We start from the raw sequence: 19,680 nt of genomic DNA, 5'->3' as shown, positions 1-19,680 counted from the left end.
GGGGTGGGGGTGTCACTGACCATGGCCAGCCCAGGTGGGGACTCCATCCCAACACCACTTGTGAGTGACAGTCAAAGGGGATGTCCAGCAGCCTCATACCCCAACATGAGTTGGGCAGAATCAACCAGTGTTATCTCTTAGCACGCTCCTGACCTTGGTTCCCATGACAACCCCGAGGACCTTTCAAAATGACATCCAAGTGCCTTTAGCATCATCCAGAAGGGAGGGGGTGTGTGTTTAGCAATGTTAGGATTTACAGAACATCATACATAGTGGAACCTCCCATCCCCCTCTGCCTGCCCCCAGTCCCAACATGACCAAGACACACCTCCCCAGTCTCCCATCCCTACCCTGCTGTATGTGGTTCGAATCAAATAAAAATGAAAACGATTTAGTAACAAACCTCTGATTTAAAAATATATATATTTTATGGGAGGAGTGGGGGCAGAAAGTAGGGACGAGGGATAAGGGGCTGCTGGGGTCCCCCAGGGGAGCTGCCTGGCTCTAGCCCCAAGGCTGACCCTGAGTCACAGGGTGTTTATGGAGAGAAAATGAATGGTGAAAAGTTGGAGGTTGCACTTCAGGAGCGCTCATGCTGTGTCCAGCGCTGTTCCCCTATATTAACTCCTTTCACACTGATGATCACTCTGTGAGCTGAATCCTGCTATGATCCCATTTTATAGATGAGCAAAGGGAGAGTCAGAGGTTGGAGTGCATTTGCCCAGAGTCTCTAGCAAGGGATACACAGGCTCTGAGAGGGGCGGGTGGAACCTGGTTGTCAGACAACTACCTACCCTAAGCTTCTTCTGGAGGCAGAGCCAGCAGGGGAGAAGAAAAGAGAAGCGATGTACAGCCCACCCCCTCCCCACTGTGCCTCTGGAACTGGTGACTTCCTCTTTCAGGGTTTGGGGCAGTATCCTTTTCTGAGGGGGCCCATCACCTTCCCTGTTTCTGGGGGCTCTGGGAAAAGGCAGGTAGCCCTGAGTGCTGGAGGTAATACTAATAAGTGCTTCATTCTATGACCTCCACTTGATAGATGGGGAAACTGAGGCACAGAATCTGGTGTCAGGGCTCAAACACCACTGGCCTCTGAAGGCCTGTGCTCTTTTTTGAAGGCGGTGGACCAACTCAGAGCAGTCAGCAGAAGCCATGGTCAAGTGTTACTCTCTGTGCCTTAAGTTTCCCCACCTGAGAACGGGAAAAAGTTTTCTCTTCTGCCCTGCAGGAGACAGAAGCAGAATAGGGACATGTCAGGGGCTGTGGGGTACCTGATTTTAAAGAAGTCAGAAAGTGGGGCATGGGCTATGGGCATAGCCAGCATGGGGGGAAGAAAGGAGAAGTGAGGCACAGCCCACCCCTCCCCACTGTGCTTCTGGAGCTGGTGGCTTCCTCCCCCAGGGCTTGCGGCCTCATTTTCCTTTTTCCTCCTGCAGCAAAGGCAGGCAAATGATTGCCTATGTGCCTCAGTTTCCCAATCCACAAAGTCTTGCTGAATCCCTGGTTCAAACTAGGTAAGAGATTCAGGGTTTTCCCAGTCCTGTCTTACTTATTCTTGGAGTTGGGGGAAGGGGAGTTAGATGACTCAATTTTATTATTATTTTTTTGAGAAGAGATATTTCAGTTATTCAGTGTTTTCGGTTTTAAAATGATGGACATAGAAGTATAAGCCAGGGCCTCTTCCCACAGAGTTTTACAATGTGAATAGAGAACAAGACAGACATCACCTAACAAAAGCAAATAATTCCAGGAGTTAAAGATATGTGTTTTGCAAAATACAAGTTCTCAGTATAACTAAATGCTGACTCTATGGTGTTTCAGTTATATTCCACAGTGCTGTAGGGTGTCCAGGTGTGAAATAAATCTCATTACTAGATAAAAATTAGTGGGCCATGTTGCCAAAGAGCCTTTCCAGAGGCATCAAAAGAAGGGGTAAGGCCCTGGCTGGTGTGGTTCAGAGGACTGAATGCCAGCCTGCAAACCAAAGGTCGCTGGGGTTATGTGAGAGGCAACCGATCAATGTATCTCTCCGTCTCTTTCTCCCTCCCTTCCCCTCTCTCTAAAAAGAAATAATTTAAAAAAAATTTTTTTTAAGTGGTAAGGAGAGCAGAGGGACATGTCAGATACTCTTTAATTTATAAATGTATCCAAAGTTTGAGAACACTATGGAGGATCTTAGAAATCCCAGCAGCCAGCCCTGGCTGGTGTGGCTCAGTGGATTAAACCCCAGCTTATGAACTGAAAGGTTGCTGGTTTGATTCCCAGTTAGGGCACATGCCTAGGTTGTGGGCCAGACCCCAGGTTGGGGGTGTGCGAGAGGCAACTGATTGATGTATCTCTTGCACAACTGATGTTTTTCTCCCTCCCTTCCCTTCTCTCTAAAAACAAAGAAATAAAATATTTTAAAAAGAAAAGAAACAAGAGATCCCAGCGGTCAGTGAATGGGCTTCTAAACATCCATTATATCTACGGGCTCCACATGCACCCACTCAGACTGCTTCTCTGAGTGGGGATATAAAAGAAGTTAATGCCTCCTATGTTGGTTTGCTCTTTCTTAGCCTTTTCCTTTCATATCTTCAATTACCTCTGTCAAAAGACAAATATAAGTAGTTGTGAAGTGTCAAACTCTGACAGTAAAGCAAAATTAGAGTTAAAAACAGATATTTATGCAAACGTGTTTATACACAGGTTAAAATCAAGAACTTTAGTTTCAAAGAATCAAATATTCTGCACTTCTGAGAAATCTCGATCAGTTTCTCATCCTGGTGAGTATTTCCACATTACACTTTGCTACCTCAACCTAAGCAGGTGTACATTTTTAAGTGTTACTCTGTCACTAAAAGATTTGAATTAGGAGACTGAAAGAAAACATTTTGTAACTATGTTTTTAAATATTTTATTTGTTTGTTTGTTTGTTTTAGAGAGAGATGAAGGGAGGAAGAAAGAGAAGGAGAAAAACATCAGTATGTTGTTGCCTTTTGCGCACCCCCAACTGGGGACCTGGCCTGCAACCCAGGCATGTGCCTTGACCAGGAATTGAACTGGTGACCCTTTGGTTCACAGGCCAGCGCTCAATCCACTAAACCACACCAGCCAGGGCTGTATCTATGTTTTTATTTTTATTTTTTCTTGTATTGATTCTAGAGAGAGGGGAAGGGAGGGAGACAGAGAGGGAGAGAAACCTTGATTTGAGAGAGAAACATCAATACGTTGTCTCTTGCATGTGCCCCGACTGGGGACTGAACCTGCAACCCTTTGCTTTGAGGGATGACGTTCAACCAACCAAGCCATGCTGGTCAGAGGTCTCTCTCTACATATATTTTTAAGTCCATCCATGAAGAAGGAGCTAAGTGTCAGTTTCCTGTAGGGGAAATGTCCTCATGGAGGTCCTGTAAGGCCAAATCAGTCCACTTTATTTCTTGCTCTTTAACAGATTCTGCGGTACCACTGTTGTCCTGTTTACGTTCAGGAAACTTATTCAGTAGTACTGTAACATCCTTGTAAGGCAACTTATCTCCTCAACAAGTATCATCAATCAAATCCAAGATCCTTCCATCTTTCTGTACCTCACTATTCTCCTGAAGCTTTGATCTTATCAAATTGGCACCCAATCCAGCGCTGAAACTGCTACTGCTAGAGCCCAGATGAATCAATTTTTAAAAGAAAAATCTAGCTTGTGTGGCTGTTAGGAGAGTAGGAGACACTTTTCTTTATTGAACACAGAGTGGTAGGGATTTGCCAAAGGTCACACAGCAAGTCAGAACAGAGCTGGTTTGAATGGGATGGGTGGAGCGCCCCCCCCCCCCAGCACTGGGGGCTTCACAGATGGTCCTGCAGAAGGGGAAGTGGTTCTCCGGGAAATGAAAGCCACAGAGGAAAGAGCCCTCATTGGGTTTCTCCCTAAATAGTCTTTGCGGGGGTTCCCTGTCCTCCCCAAAGGTGGGAGATGTGAAACATCTTGCTCCTCCCAATCTCCTTAGTCTACCTACTACTGCTCACCTGGAATGACCTTTGGGACCTCAACCTGTCTTTTTCTACTTGCCCCACCCTGCTCCCCACCCTGGAACTGTGGACTTCCGGGTCTCACCTCCTAGTCTTTATGCAGGCTGTTTCTTCTGCCTGAAATGCTGTTCCTATCTTTGAGGAGTGCATAGCTGGTCCAGGAAAGTGATGCAGAATAGGTATCCCTACACTGGCTAGGCCTGTGGTATAACCGTTGAGGGGCGTTTCCGGTTTGCTGCAAGTGGCAGGTCAGACAGTCCTGGGAGGCCAGGCGGTACGGCTATTAGGAGTTGATCCCCAAGGCTCCTTGCCCTGTGGTCATTCCTGTCCTGAAGGTTGGAGGCTCCTAGAGGGGTGCTGGGTAGGGAGAGAGCAGAAGCAGCAAATTTTCCAGGTCAGGGCGACTTGGAATCTGTGTGAGGCAGGGCTGGGTGTGGGGCTGCTGTTGGGTTGAAGAAGATGAGCTCTGGGGATGAAGCCCAGATATAAGTCCTTGCATATTGTCGCTGACCCCAAGTCACAAAATTACAGGGTCCTTCCCAGCCCCCTGAAATGTTAATGGGCAACATTCCTGTCTTACAGATGAAGAAAGGAGCCCAGAGAGGGCAAGAAACCTGCCCAGGGCCACTCAGCAGGATCAAGGCTGGGCAAGAGGGCCAAGGTGTGTGACTGCCCTGCTTTCATCTAGGTTTGTGCCCACTCACACATGACCCCCACTCAGCTGCATGAGCAGCCTCAAGCCACCCACCAAGACCCTCCCACCGCCAGACCCGACACCCTCACCTGCTGACTCAGCCCACATACAGCAATCTTGGTGAACCACTGAGAGGGACCCTGGGCTGGGGGGCAGCAGATTGCCAGACCCCTCTGAGGTGACCAGAAAAAAAGGATGGAGTCTCACTATAAGGAAGTTTCTGCCTAATGACGGTTTAACTCAATTATATTAGCTTTTTTACTACCTTTGTTTTTAAAAAAATGCTGGGCTCACCAGCTTGTAAAAATGAGCAAACTGGAGCTCAGAGAGGTGCAGTCAGTTGCCCAGAGCCACACAGGAAAGTGAGGGTGTGGGGGTCAACTAGTGCTGGGCTGGATGGATGCTTTTCTGCCACTGACTGTCACTCCTCTGAGCCTGTTTCCTCATCTGTACACAGGTGCCATCCCTACTTCAGAGGGTGCAGGGAAGCTGGGTGTTGGTATTATTTCCATTTCAGAAATGGGGACATGGGGCTGAGGGGTGGAGTCACATGTCCAGGGCTCCAGACTCTGTGTGTCCTCACTCTTTCATCCCTCCCTCCCCCTACAGGTGAGGTATGTGCCCTCCTGCTGCCCTCCAAGGCCTGCTGCTCCCATCACCTGGGCCCTTCCTCTTCAAATGACCTGCAGCCCCTGTCTAAGAAGACTCTGACCCGGGCCTGGTCCCTGCCCACCCACAGGGCTGCCAGCCCCAACCCTACTCCAGCAGGGCAGCCTCGGAGACCTCTTCTGGGGTTCCTCAATGTGGATGAGACTCAGGCAGGCAATGACAAAGCTGGGCCAGCCTGTCCCCCTGCAGAGCTGCCCTTCAGCTCATTGGACACGAGCTGGGCCTGTCCTTGCACAGCCTGCAATGCCTGGAGGTCGTACATGCTGTGCTGGAGGCCTGGCAGCTGGAGGGCCTCTGCGCTGTGCACGACTAGCTCTCAGCCCAGTTCCTGGAGGGCCCCTGGGCCCCTGCCACCCTGCCACATGCAGGAGGCCTGGAATGTCCTGGCGGCCAAGGTGAGCCCCACCTCTGTCCCTGCTCCTAGAAGGGCTTCCCAACTTCTCATCTTAGGCACAAAAAACACCTGCACTTTGAGCTTAATTGCTTATTTTGCAACTGTTATGAATTAACACAGTCAGCTCCTGTGACCACATTTTTCCATCACCTGGGAGTCTTGTTAAAACTCCCTCCTCATGCTCTTTGGGGGCCAAGGAACCTGCATTTTAACTCTCTTCCCAGTAGATTCTGGCTAGAAAGCCACTGAGTTCATGAGCCACAGCCAGCTGACAGCCACCACATTAAATAATAACAATAATCACCAATCTCCAAAATGTATCAAGTACTTCCTTTGTATCTTACACTGTTATAAGAACTTTTAAAATACCCGAGGATATGTTTATTGATTTTTTTTTTTTAAGAGAGAAATATCCATGTGAGAGAGATACATCATCGATCAGTTTCCTCGCATACACACCCCGACTGGGGGTCGATCCCGCAACTTAGGTATGTGCCCTGACAGGGAATCAAAACTGCGTCTTTTTTAGTGTATGGGACGATGCTCCAATCAACTGAGCCACCCAGCCAGGGCTGTTCTAAGAACTTTTAGATCCATTTACCCATCTAATCCTCACTCTGACTTTACGATGTGTTGCCACATTTCATCTTCAGATGCTTGTTTTATGTACCACTAAGGAAAAAAAATAAAGATTCCTGTTGGGCTCTGCCTGAGCAGATCAGTTGGTTAGAGCATGCTCCCAGTCTCCATACACCAAGGTTTCAGGGTCTATGGTCCGTCAGGGCACATAAAGAAGCAACCAATAAATGCATAAATAAGTGGAACAACAATTTGATGTTTCTCTCTCTCCCTCCTTCTCTCTCTAAAATCAACCAATAAAAAAATTTTTTAAAGATTCCTGTTAGCCCTGGCTGATATGGCTCAGTGGATGGAGCGACCACCTACAAAGCAAAAGATTGCTGGTTTGATCCCCAGTCAGGGCAGGTGCCAGGGTTTCGGGCCAGGTCCCCAGTTGGGGTCATGCGGGAGGCAGCCAAATGATGGCAGCTGACTGATGTTTTGCTCCCTCTCCTTCCCTTCTCCACTTTCTGAAAAAAAAAAAGATTAAAAAAATTTTTTAAAATATTCCTGTTAAATAAGCCATATCACCAAGCATCAGGCACATCACCATGTTAGAGGAACGTCATTGATTTGGTGGGATGTGCTGTTATGGGACCATTTTGCAGACTGGAGTATGCAGTAAATAAGTTGTTGCTGACTTTGAGTTCTTTAGTGAACAGCTTGGTCCTGGTTCCATCTCAGAGGCCTCTGGAGACTTTATTTTTTAAATATAGAACCCCCCACCCCGAAACTCCACAACACCTGTAATTTTTAAACCCCTCCCCCAGATTATTCTAATATAATCCCCATACCTGATATTCTCGTGACCTTCTAAAAAGAGCTTTGTCGTCCAGTTCTGCAGCCACTGGCCACACATTACTTCTGTGCGTGTGAAATGGGGTTGGTTCAGGCTGAGACAGGCTCTGATACCAAATACATACCTGATCTCAAAGACTCAGTGACAAAAACTGATAATACAAAACGTCTCAATATTTATTTCTTATTGATAACCATTTGAATGATACCACTTTGGATATATTGGGTTAAATGAAATGTACCCTAAAAATTACCTTCATCTATTTTTTTTCACTTTTTAAAAAATCTGGCTACTGGAAAATTTTAAATGACACCATGGCCTGTGATGTATTTCTACTGGACAACCCAGCTCTGATACCTTAGTTGTCACCTCCCACTTTACCAAATGGTAAGAACCTGCACTTTTGGTAGACTGGAGAGTTTAATCCCTACATGCCATCCTCTCTGGTGTAGTTTTCCTTAAAATCATCTTGGTGACTAACAACCAAAGTAATATTTAACCCCTGCTTCTGGAAGCATACAGTCTGTACTCCTCCCCAAAGCCAGAGTGGGAGCAGGTTGGAGTAGGCAGGATGGCTTCAAGGTCAGGCTGTGCTGTTTTGGGGGGACTCCCCAGTCAGGCCCTGAGGGTCCCCTCTGCCCCGCAGGTGCCCCATCCTGGAGCCAAGGAGCCCCACTGTGGGCTCTGGAACTGCAGGCCTTGCTGCTGAGGAGCACTTCAACCTCCATAGGCTGTGTGGCCTGGTGCTGGAGGGTGCACTGCAGGAGGCGCCCTGGAGCAGCCCATGGCGCTGGTGGTGGAGGTGCCTGAGTGCATGTTGGCCCAGTGGCTGGTGGAGGTGGGAGCACAGAGGCCTGAAGACTTCTCCTAGGCTGTGGCCCACTGCTTCGGTAGCTGAGCGCGGCCCTGAAGCACCTGGAGGCCCAGGGTGCATTCCTGGCGGAGCTGTGCCTGAAGAACCTACTGCTGGTGGTGCCATGGGACTGTTCAGCCTCCAGGGCCCTGCGCCTGCTGCTCTCGAACTTGGGCCTTGGCCACCCATGGCCGCCTGAACCCCTTAGTACCCACGTATGGAGGAGGTACCTCACACACCCTAGGCTCGGTTGGAAGTTGCTCTGTCCAGCAGAGGCTTTGTGACCATGGTGGAACAAACTTTTACCCAGGACATTTCATTATGTCTGGGGGAAGGAAAGTGGCTGCCTCTAGTGGAGAACAGCAATTAGACCTTCTTCCCTCATGCTTTTTATTGAGGAGGATACACATGAGAGATACAAGGTCAAGATTCATGAATCATCAGTAGTTTGGAGGCGTTAGGATTTCAGTTGAGAGTAACAGATTACATGTACTAGTACAGGCGGTACAGTGACCAGTCTGTGTCAGGGTCTATCAAACATCTTGACGCCACACTGGCATTAGGTGCAAGGTTTTATACATTCCTATCTAGAGACTGCTTGTTATACTACAGATAAAGAAAGCAGAGCAAGTTCTAAAGCATAAAAGCATAATAAGCATTTTTCAAATGCAATTCCCATGGCAACCCTCTGAGTGGTTTTCAGTCATGTTCCACACACAGCCTTATGTTGAGACTTAAAGACAAGCACGGTCGGGATGCCAGCGGCAGTCATGCTCAGGCCAGGGCTACAATTCCCTAAACCACGAGAAGCGGTTCCCTACATCCACGAATCGCAGCTGGGCCGCCTGCTCCTCTTGCTGCTCAGCCCTATGCCCTTGGCCATACCTTGGCCCCCTGCCTGCCTGGGCCTCCTGGAAGCCCAGCCGGCTCGTGTGTGATGCTCTGCGGCCCTGACTTGCTGCACGCTGCAGGCTCTGCTCTGGGGCCCGGAATCAAGAGCTTCTCAGCCCTGGACTGCACCTAGTGGAGCGTGCTGCAGGTGGGAAGGGGCCCGGCTGGGATGATGGCTCATCTGTGAATATCTGGCAGAGGCCACTGAGGCCTCACAGGACCACACCCGGCTGCTGCTGTGGGACTGACCCTCCTAGAGCGACGTGCCTGTTCCAGGGCCTCTGTAAGGCAGACACTCCTTCCATGGCTGGGGCTGGTGGCAGTGTCTCCACAATAGGTGAATGAACACCCCTTTCCTCCAATGCCTGCCCCTTTCCTTTGTTGGGGATTTAGGCCCAAGGCCTCTCCTAGAAGGCAGGTGTTCCCCTTCCAGTGCTGGGGGCTAATTGCCAGGGCTAGCTGAGGTTTCCAGAGGCCTGGGCCACCCACCCCTTTGAGGTGTGGCCACCCTGTCAATGTGTGGAACCCCTCACCCCACCTTCCACTAGAAGCCAGGGCACCCTTCTGGTGCTGGGATCTGATGGTTACTGTCTCCACAAGAGCAGTGTGGACATGCCTTCCAGTGCTAGTATGGGAGACATTCCTGGCTCTGGAGCATCCACTGGTGCTGAGAATGGCCAGTGATTCCTCCAGTGTGAAAGTCTTTGTCAAGAGCTACTTGGGGTCTCCAGGGGGACAAGAGGCCCACTCAGCACAGCTCACCTCAGGGGAGTCTAAACTCACCTTCCCATGCCCTGCCACCTTGCCTAAGCTCTCTCCACCCGATATGGCCTCCTGTTTCTGTGACATTAATTCTGTCCAGCCACCCAGCATTTGCATGGGCTGTTCCCTCTGCTATACTGTTCCAACCTCACCTCCTCTAACTAAAGTTGCCCCTCCTGTGCTCTCCGTAGCTCTTCACCCTCCACTCCTCCCTCTACCCCCAGAGCACTTATGAACACCTGGAAGTATTTATCTGTTACCTGTCACTTGTCCACCTTGTCCATCAAGCTTTGAGTTCCCCAAGGAATGGGGCCAGGTGTTAACACACAATAGGTGCTTATTAATAGCACAGGATGATAAACTGGTATGCAAGGTTCATCAGGGGACCTAAAGGAGTGAACTGGGTCTCCACTGTTTATGCCTCCAAAAAATGGACACAGGAGCCCAAGGGGCCTCATGCCCTTATCTGGGGACTCCACCCCTACCTCCCTCCTCATTCCCACTCCCCTACCATGATGATCCTGAGAGGAATCTTTCTAACTTGATATGACCGAGTTCCTCTCCTGTTCAAATTGCCTCTATGACTCCCTAACGCTCTCAGAATACAGTGGAACTACTACACAAGTTCTGTAAGCTCTGGCCAACCTCTCCTGCCGTACTGCCGTACTTTCTGGCCTCCAGGCCTTGCATGTTATTTCTTCCACTGGAAGCACCCACCCCTTGACACCTCTGCTTCAGACTCCTACTCATCCTTCAGTGCCCAAACCTAATATCCTTTCTCTGCCCTTGCCCTGCCCGCATAGCCTTGGAGTGTGTCCAGCTGTCCCCTCAAGCTTTTGAAAACTAGCTCAAACATCACTTAGGTAGCTGAATGTCCAATTCCACCCCCAAATATACTCAAGTAACTCCCAGTACCTTCCCTCATCTGTAAAAGATCCCTCCTTTGCAGCCTATTTCGCAGCCAAGGCCTGAATGTGAATTTCTGGAACATGCCCCCAGGTGCAGCCAGCAGGTGGCGCTGCAGTCCTGCCCATCAAGACTTCAGCTTCCCTATTCACCCCAGCCCCCAACTGCAAGACCCAGTCTCCCCAAAGAGTGCTGCTATCCCAGCACGGCATTGCAAGCTCCACCCCAGGAGCAACTGAGGTGCAAAGGGTCTGCACAGTTGCTAAGTGTGTGTGGGGGGCCACATTCACACACACATACCCACACTGCCCTGGGAAAATCCCAGTGGGCTCGTTTCAGGCAAAGGTGAGGCTATTCCAGGTGCAGGAAGCCAGCCAGCCTCCAGCCTTGGCCACCCAGGGAAGGGCATGGGGCCCACAGGTCCAAGGTGTGGGTGAGGTGGAGCAGGTTGCCACCCAGAGCTGCCTTGGGTCTGCCCTGAGAGCAGGAAGGTGAGATTTAGAAGTGGCAGGGTGAAGCCCCAGCATTCTGAAACCTCAAAGCCATGGGTCTGAGCCACCCAGCACATTCCACAGAACCTAGTCTTCCCACCCCAGGCATGTTTCCCATTAAAAGGAGTCACTCAGCTCAAGATGCATTATTTACATGCAAACCACCCCAGCCCATACTGGCCTCAAGGTCCAGCTAGTTGCCAGCCTCTCCAAGCCCCTCCAAGCCAATTAAACACCACTGAGCCTAGACAGGTCTAGATGTAATCACCTTTATTCAGATTTTTGAAAGCAATAGAAGGGTGGATTAATACCTATCTTTCCAAGATAAGACCTAAAACTGTTTCCAAAACTTCAAATAAGAAACTCCTGCTCAAAGTACAAGGATAATCTGTATCACCTTAACCCAGCAATAAAAAAGTAAAATATAAATTTTTATTTAGAATTAAAGCAAATACTTCAGTATCACAAACACAATATTAAACTTCAAGAAGTATACCGCTAATTTGGAGTGAGCGTTTATTTGCAAAATTACAACATGCGGACAAACCCAGAGGGGAACAGGCCTGGCATTTGCACCCCAGTGTAGCAGTAGGTCACACCACCCGCACAAAACAAGACACAAAAAGGGGCCATGGTCTGTGATGATCTGTCAGTGGCAGCAAAGGTGAGGGGCGCAGGCGGCACAGCTGCTACTCATCCTCATCAGAAGACTCTCTCTCAAACGTGTATGCCATGAAGCAAGCGTCGGGTCTCTTGGGTACAAGGGGATGCCCCGGTCTCACAATCTCAAAGCCCATAAAGCTGAAGGTACGGAGCAGAGCGGCTGTGGGGGAAACTGCCAATGAGCCCGCTGGCCTCCAGCAACTTGGACTCTGTGGCCACCCACCTACGCAGATGGCCCCGACCACAAGCCTCCAAGGGGCTGCAGCGGTAATGGGGAGAGGGCAGGACAGATTGAGGATACACAGCAGGGTGTGACAGGGTCCTATAAACAGCATGACCAAGCACTAAGACTTGACAATAGGACCTTGGGCCACAGGGCTCCACCCTGGGGCTGGTGTAGGTGCCCATGTCACCCCTTATCCCTGGCATGAACTGACAATAGGTTGTCACCTACCTCTGTCATCGCGGTTCTTGTGGAAGCAAATGAAGACATGGTCAGCATGCAGCTGCTCCTCAGCAAACTCAAGAAGAACTGCAAAGCTGAAGTATAACCATCAGGATCTGCCTGCCCCCGTCTTCTAAAGGCCCAGCCCACACTCCCACTTTTCTCAGGGGCCTGGTTTATAGGGAATGTCACCTCTTCCAGTTCTAGGCCTGAGGACACTGGGGCTGGATCATTCTCTTTGGGGGGTCATCCTGGGCACTGTGGGAGGTTGAGCTGCATCCCTGGCCCCATCCCCTCAACGCCAGGAGCACCCCTCCCCCCCAATTGTGACAACCACAGATGTTCCCAGGCATGACTCAGTGTCCCCTGGGGAGGAAATTTCTGAGAATTACTAGTCCACTACTCAAAAAGGGGAACCCTCACCTGTCTTTGCTCCCCTCCGGCAGAGCACCGCCTGGGATCTCAATGTAGAGGCAGCTGCTGCTCAGCACCGCTCTCCAGTTAATGTGTTTGGCATCTGTGAGCCTGGTCTGGACGTTGAGAATTTTCGTCTTGTTATTAGACGTTAGTTCCTCTGTTACATTCAGCCTATTATCCTGTGCAAGAAGAGAGCCAAGTCCACATCTTAAGACACAACCCTCAGAGGCTGGGGATCTTCCTTCTCGATGCCACAATTTGGGATACCCAGAAAAGCACCGAATCAACCAGTCACCTGGCCCCCTGCAGTGATGTCATCTGCATGCAGGGCCTCTGAGACCTCTGATGGGAGGTGGCCCCAGGTTGGGACACACATAGGAGTTTGACATGGGCAACTTGTGGCTCGTGGCACAGTAAGAGCCTTGACTGAAGCTTGCAACTATGTGTGTTACCTGACCCTCAAATTATGAAAATTCAATGAAATAATGTAGATAAGAATTCCTAGTACATAGCAGGTGTGTAAGAAATCTCTACTGCTGAGAAGCAGAGACTGTAGGTCTGGCCAGGTCAGGACAGCCTCTCCTACCTCCCCAAGGTCCAGGGAGCCCAGTGACCCAGATACTTACAGAGTAAAATAAATTAGCTGAAAGATTGTGATCCCTCTGACTATTCCCTCGCCCACCTGGGATCTTCAGGGGTGGGTGAGGGACATCAGGAGCACCACTGAGGCCCTGGACCCAGGTTACTACAGCAGTTGAGAGAGACCCTGGAACTGGAAGAAAACAGGTTGGTTAGTGGCAGTGGCCTTCACTGACAGGGCCCTGAGCTTCATTCAGCTAGACCAAGCTGAAGGCTAAGGCATTCCAGAGTCCAAGCCAGAGTGGTGCCCACCTGGGACCCTGCTCTCCCCATCCCAAATCCGATGCTTACACGAGTCAAGGGGTCAAAATCAAGAGTAGACTATCAAGGTAGCTCAAAAGCTCCAACCCCTGCAACCGGTAATCAGAAACAAAAGGTTACTTAGATGGGTGTTTTTGGGCAATGCTTGGTTACCAACGCAATATTGCACTTAGTGCGTCTTTTACCCTTGAATTACGTTAAAACAAACAAAAAGTCTCGCCAACCCAACCCTCCCTCCAGATTTTACTTCCCACTTCTAACTCAGACCACTTCAGCTTCCCCCTTCTCATTTTGCAGTCTGTAGCAAAGATCCGAAATTATAACACGATAATAAGTCAGTAACCTCCTGTTGTCCGCCCACCACCCGGCAGGGTGCTCTGCGGGGCGAGGCTCACCAAGGTGCCCCTCCCGCACCACCCGCCCCCAGGACTTCGGTTGCGTCATCTCAGCAGAGCTGCCCTGCACCCCGGGGGAGATTTTCACAATCGCGCAGTCGGAGCGCCAGCAGCCATTTGCTGCGCAGTGTAAACAAGTCCCAAAGTCGCCTCCATTTTGCACGGCTCTCATCTGGGGCGCCCTCAAGCCCCGGCCCGTGTGCACTGCCGCTCAGGATCCCCACGAGGCTAATGGAAAGCCAGAAGATTGTGGTGGTGGGGATGTCTGAGACCTTGCCAACTACAGCTAGCACACACACTTCATATCGGACCCCCGCCCCCCGGAATAGGACACAACCACGTTCAGCCAGAACTTCCCTAACAGAAGGGGGCAGGGCAAGAAGAGCGGGAGTAATATGGGCGCGGGGGTGGACCCAGCAGCCACCCAGAAAAAAGCCCCAGGAGCCGTCTACGTGGCGCAAACACGCTCCTCCCGTCCTCGGAGGCCTGGTGCACCCAGACCGACGCGCTTTGAGGCCAAAAATGGGGGTCACGAGAGCGGCCACGACGGGACGCCGGGCGGGGGACCCCGCTTGATTGAGCTTTTCCACCAGCAGGGTGCTGCGATCCCCGTGGTCAACGTTAATTGGCCGTGCCCACAAAGTGCAGAATCATAGGTCTCGCGGGCCCAACTCGGCCTCGGGCCAACCCGACCCCCGATCCCGTGGCCCTCCTCCACAACCGACCCCGAACCCCCGCTGTCTCCCAAACCCAACCAGGTGCCCCTAGTCCGCCGATTGCCGGCCAGGCCCGAGACCCCAGGCTGGTCCCGCTGCCCACTCCGCCTCTACCCCACAAAGAACCCGCCTCCCGCGCGACTGTGGCCTCGACAAAGAGACGGATCTCGCGCTCCCGGGACTTCGGTGGTGCTCCGAAGCCGTCCCCGCGGGCCTGCGCAGCGCCGCTTCTGGAAGCTTCGGGCAGGGGCGGGGCGCTCACCTCTCGCTGCTGCGGCCGCCGCGGCTGTGTAGGCTGAGGAACGGCATGGTGCGACTGGCGTGGACAGTGGCGCTGGGTTTATTTCCCTCCTTCTCTCTGGCGAAGCAGTGGCTGTTGAGGATCCGCTGCAGGGAGGATTTCACCATCCGGCCGCTGGGGGTCCGAAACCAGGAAAACCTCCGCTGCGCCTCACCGGGCCGCCGCCGCTGCTCGCCGTTCGCAAAATGGCGTTGCCGCCGCTGCCCACTTTTATAGGCGCCGCGGCAAGGCCACTCCCCTTACGCCGCCGGGAACGCGGCCGCGCGAGAGGGCGGAGCCGCCGGGGAACAAGGCTCGTACGCCCCTCACGGCGTCTGATTGGCCAAAGATTGGGCTAAAAGCTTAGGGTCCCGCCCCCTCCCGCTGGCGTCCCTCTGCGGGCGCGCGAAGGGAGTGGGGCGGCCTTGGCGCCGAGAACGCGGCGCGCGCGGGCGCGCGCTTGCACCACACCGCCCCCATCACTGGGCGGGGAGGGACTGTGCTGGCGGTGGCTTCCGTGGGGTCCATTTTTTGGGTTTTCGTGGTGGCCCAGTCTCTGCCGTGGTCCCCATCGTCGTCGCTAGTGTTCCCTTCCCCAGTTGGGTCTCCTCCCCCGACATCTCGGGGCGACAAAGCCCCCGGGTATTGGTGGAAGGCGTCTCAGTGCTGCCACCCCCAATAGGACAAAATTATTTTCAGTAATAACCTAATGATGGGTCATAATGATGGCTTTCTGGATTCGGTTTTTTCACGTTTTAAAACAACTTACAATGAAAAAGAATTTTCAAGTTAATGATATTCAAATTTAGTAAAATGTTTTGTGTAAAATTTGGACTTAACGAAGATATTATTCTTTGCAGATAAACTTGAGATATTTCATGTGCGAACTACAAATTTCCCCAAGCAAACATGTTACTCCTGGCAGTTAAATTCAGAAGCACATTTCACGAAAGAACTAAATTTTGCACTTACCACGCAAAAATACCATTGTTTGTAGATCCCATTGCGTTCCATGGTTTTATGTTGTAGGCACAAATAGAAACTCAAAAAGTTACATGGGATTGAAGTAATTCCTCTTTGTTTCATTTCTCTTTTTTTTTTTAACAATCCCTGCCAGTCATTTTTCTCTTTTTTTATTCCCACTCTACTATGTCCATTGGGGTTAGAAACACAAACTTTCTCCAAAGAGAACTTGAATGATTACAAAACTGATAGAAAATTTTTTCTTATTGATTTTGAGCTAAAGAGAGAGAGAGAGAGGAAGGGAGAGAGAGAAGCATGGACTTGTTCCACCCACTTATGCGTTCATTTGGTTGCCTTTTGTACGTGCTCTGACTGAGGGATGGAACCCACAAGCTTGGTGCATTGGGTCAACACTCTAACTAACTTAGCTACCCAGCCAGGGCCAGGGCCAAAACTGATAGAAATTTACTCTGCAAAGTATGTGTCTAGTCCTTGTGTGTCTCTGAATTCCTTTCTACGTGGAATGCAGTATTTATTACTTATACAATATTGATAAGTAATAAAATTGTCTAATTTATAGTAATATACATTATTGAAACTAAAAAGAATAAGAAAAAACTGTAATAATTACAAAGGTTGGGTCAGCTAAAGAATTTTCCAGGGAAAGAACATTTAACCGATGACTTTGTCTAGGATCACAGCTCATAGGGAAAACATAAAGTAAATGGATTTTCAGTTAGCTTTATATTGTCTTCAACTTTTCTACAGAAGCACTTTTATTGGGAGGGCTCACTTCCACCACCCTAGCGTGCTTCTTAAGTATCCTCTTTATTTGTTTTGTTTTGTTTTTAAGATTTTATTTATTTATTTTTAGAGAGAAGAAGAAAGGGAGAAAAACATTAATGTATGAGAGAAACTGCAATTATTTTTCTCTCCCACATCCCCAACTGGGTACCTGGCCCACAACCCAAGTATATGACCTGACCAGGGGATTGAGCTGGCGACCTCTCACTTCACAGGTGGGTTATCTACTGAACCACACCAGCCAGGGCTATCCTTGTTATTTGTATGGTTAGTATAATTTTTATTATTTAGGCCTTGTTTTGTTGAAGCTGGAGGAGCCTCAGGGTTTCAAAATCTGTTTTTTTTCCTCTTGGTAGTTCTCTAGTGTCTTACAGAGACCGGTGATACTGGGCCAAGAGTCCAGAATCTGGACCTGCCAATGGCCGGCCACTGGTCACTGGGTCACACTGTGTTTACAGTCCACGACTGAGGACAGAAAGTGACTGAGGTCACAGCTGACCCCCAGCACAGTGAGTATGACTGTGTCCTTGCAGCCCCTACGGCACTGGTCCAGTGAGATGTTTCCAAGATGTCTTCACCTGCCAGGCCAGATTCTGGGGGATGAAATGTAGGCAACACCCACCCTCTTCAGTTCTCTGGGAACCAGCAGAAGCCTCAGAACCCAAGACTCAAGACTTGGGCTGGGAGGGTTCTTTCTTCATTGGCAGGCCATGTGCTGTTTCTGGCCAAAGTAAGCTTTAGTTTGTAATCATTGTGGGTGGAAATGGGGGAAAATGTAGCCCCTTGCTTAAAAAAAAAAAAAAAAAAGAGGAGAGTAGCATGCTACAAAAAAGCAAGGGTAGAGGAGAAATGCGGTTTGTTTGGGTGTCAGGGTAGGGCAGGTTGGGGAAAATCACTGCAGGAGTTCAGGGTGTATGAGAGCTCCCAGTCTGGGCAAGGAGGTGGGGAGCAGTGTCATGTCACCCTTGTGGGGACAGAGGGCTCTGGCTCTGGGATAGCTCCCTCTGCCTGCTGTCAGGGAGGTGGGAGTGAGCCGATGCAGGGTGTGGTAGGTTGTCTGCTTTGCTCCCTATGTGGCAGTGGTGGGGAGACTGAGATACCTGCCATGTCTAAGATTGTAAGCACTGAAGCCAGACCAGAATCTTCTTCCAGATTTCATCCAACACTGACAGATTTGCCTGGTGTTGGATCTTGATTATTGAGCACATAGTACTTGGTTGCTGAGGCAGAAATGAGTTCCCACTACCCACACCGGGGCTGGATCACTCTCTGTGAAGCCATCCTGGGCATTGTAGAGGGTTAACAGCATCCCTGGCCCCACCCACTTAATGGGTGACAGCCACAGATGTCCTTAGACATTCCCCAGTGTCCCTACTCAAATGTCACTTTCTCTTTCTTCTGTCCGTGAGAGAGGAAACCACACTCAGCAGACTAGGGTGGATAAAGGGTCAGGATCAGCACAGGTTTGTTGGGAACTGAGAAATCAGACCACCGGTTGGCGGATGGGCGCAGTGCTCTGCTAGGAGAGGGAAGTCTGCTGAGCTGTTGGGAAGTGACAGCAGAGGTCCTGGGATGGGCATGTCAAAGATGGAAGGTCCATGCCTGGGGTTCAGCTGAAATCAGTGTGGCAAGGTTAGGCATCTGGATGTGTGGGTGGGTGGAGGAGATCAGGGAATCTCACTATGATTTTTTAAAAAGTGATTCCCAGAGTGTAGTCAATCGAATAATAGCCCCCAAAGATATCTACTCCTAATTTATGGGACCCATGGACATGTCACCTCATGTGACAGAGGGACATTGCAGGTGGGAGTTACGGCTCCTGAGATGGGAATGACTCTGGATTACCAGGGGGTCCAGTGTCATCAAAGGTCCTCATAAAGGGAGGCAGAAAGGTCTGAATCAGAGATGGAAGAGGCTGCTCTGTTGGTTGTGAAGATGAGGAAAGGGACCACGAGTCAGGGACGTGGTGCCTGGAGAAGCTGGAAATAAACAGGAAATGATTCTCCCTGGAGCCTCCGAAGGACCAGCCCTGCCCACACCTGGGTTTGGCCCATGAGGCCCCTGTGTGGAATTCCTGACCCCAGGACTTCGAAACGATAAATGGCTGTTTTAAGCCACTAAATTCATGGTGATTTCTTACAGCAGTCACAGGAGATTCATACATGGGATGATGGAAGTATGTCACTAGATGGGTGACATTTGGTGTATGCAATTTGACAAAATTCATCTGACAGTGTGAGGTGGATGTGCCTCCACACCCTAGGCTCAGTTGGAAGCTGCTCAGCTGCTCTGTCCAGCAGAGTCTCCATGACCATGGTGGAACAAACTTTTACCCAGGACACTTTATTATGTCCGATGAACAAACTTTTACCCAGGACATTTCATTATGTCTGAGGGAAGGAAGGTGGCTGCCTCTCTAGTGGAGAACAGCGATTAGACCTTCTTCCTTCGTGCCTTTCATTGAGGAGGATACGCATGAGAGATACAAGGTCAAGATTCATGAATCATCAATAGCTTGGAGGTGTTAGGATTACAGTTGACAGTAACAGATTACATGTACTAGTACAGGGGGTACAGTGACCAGTCTGTGTTAGTCAGGGTCTATCAAACATCTTGACGCCACACTGGCATTAGGTGCAAGGTTTCATACATTCCTTGCTAGAGACTGTTTATGTTACATTAATGATAAAGAAAGCAGAGCAAGTTCTAAAGCATAATAAGCATTCTTTAAATCTAATTCCCACGGCAACCCTCTGAATGGCTTTCGGTTATGTCTCACACACAGCCGTATGTTGAAACTTAAAGAAGAGCAGAGCCGGAATGCCGGCGGCAGTCATGCTCAGGCCCGGGCTACAATTCCCTAAACCACGAGGAGTGGTTCCCCACAACAGTGCACTTAAGACTTTATTTTTCATTCAATGTAAATTTAACAGAAATAAATAAATGTCACATAAACATGAAAGCCACACACATGTTCTGACTGGTTTCCAGCACATGGTGTGCATGCTGAAGTGGTTCCGT

At 50.1% G+C, this 19,680-nt stretch overlaps 2 protein-coding genes and 1 pseudogene across 2 annotated transcripts; 1 reads left to right on the top strand and 2 right to left on the bottom strand.

Annotated features, from left to right (window-relative positions):
• Positions 1 to 2,953: 2,953 nt before the first annotated feature.
• LOC149999621 (anaphase-promoting complex subunit 13 pseudogene) lies at positions 2,954 to 3,644 on the bottom strand (annotated as a pseudogene).
• A 1,576-nt stretch (positions 3,645 to 5,220) lies between these two features.
• On the top strand, positions 5,221 to 9,050 carry PEAK3 (PEAK family member 3). Its single transcript, XM_090290176.1, is given in 9 exon segments — positions 5,221 to 5,572; positions 5,575 to 5,698; positions 5,700 to 5,757; positions 7,820 to 7,847; positions 7,850 to 7,878; positions 7,881 to 7,947; positions 7,950 to 8,051; positions 8,054 to 8,241; positions 8,892 to 9,050. Coding segments are annotated over 9 exon segments (1,107 nt in total).
• A 2,525-nt stretch (positions 9,051 to 11,575) lies between these two features.
• On the bottom strand, positions 11,576 to 15,106 carry OAZ1 (ornithine decarboxylase antizyme 1). The gene is given in 6 exon segments (XM_090289223.1): positions 11,576 to 11,899; positions 12,194 to 12,279; positions 12,608 to 12,780; positions 13,228 to 13,314; positions 13,316 to 13,373; positions 14,875 to 15,106. Coding segments are annotated over 6 exon segments (684 nt in total). The 5' UTR covers positions 15,021 to 15,106; the 3' UTR covers positions 11,576 to 11,765.
• Positions 15,107 to 19,680: the final 4,574 nt, after the last annotated feature.

The sequence above is a fragment of the Furipterus horrens genome, unplaced genomic scaffold (assembly GCF_987537825.1).
Source record: "Furipterus horrens unplaced genomic scaffold, mFurHor1.1.pri manual_scaffold_10, whole genome shotgun sequence".
In the NCBI taxonomy this organism is placed as follows: domain Eukaryota; kingdom Metazoa; phylum Chordata; class Mammalia; order Chiroptera; family Furipteridae; genus Furipterus; species Furipterus horrens.
The sequence above is the reverse complement of the archived record's forward strand: the minus strand, read 5'-3'. Positions and strand labels throughout refer to the sequence as shown.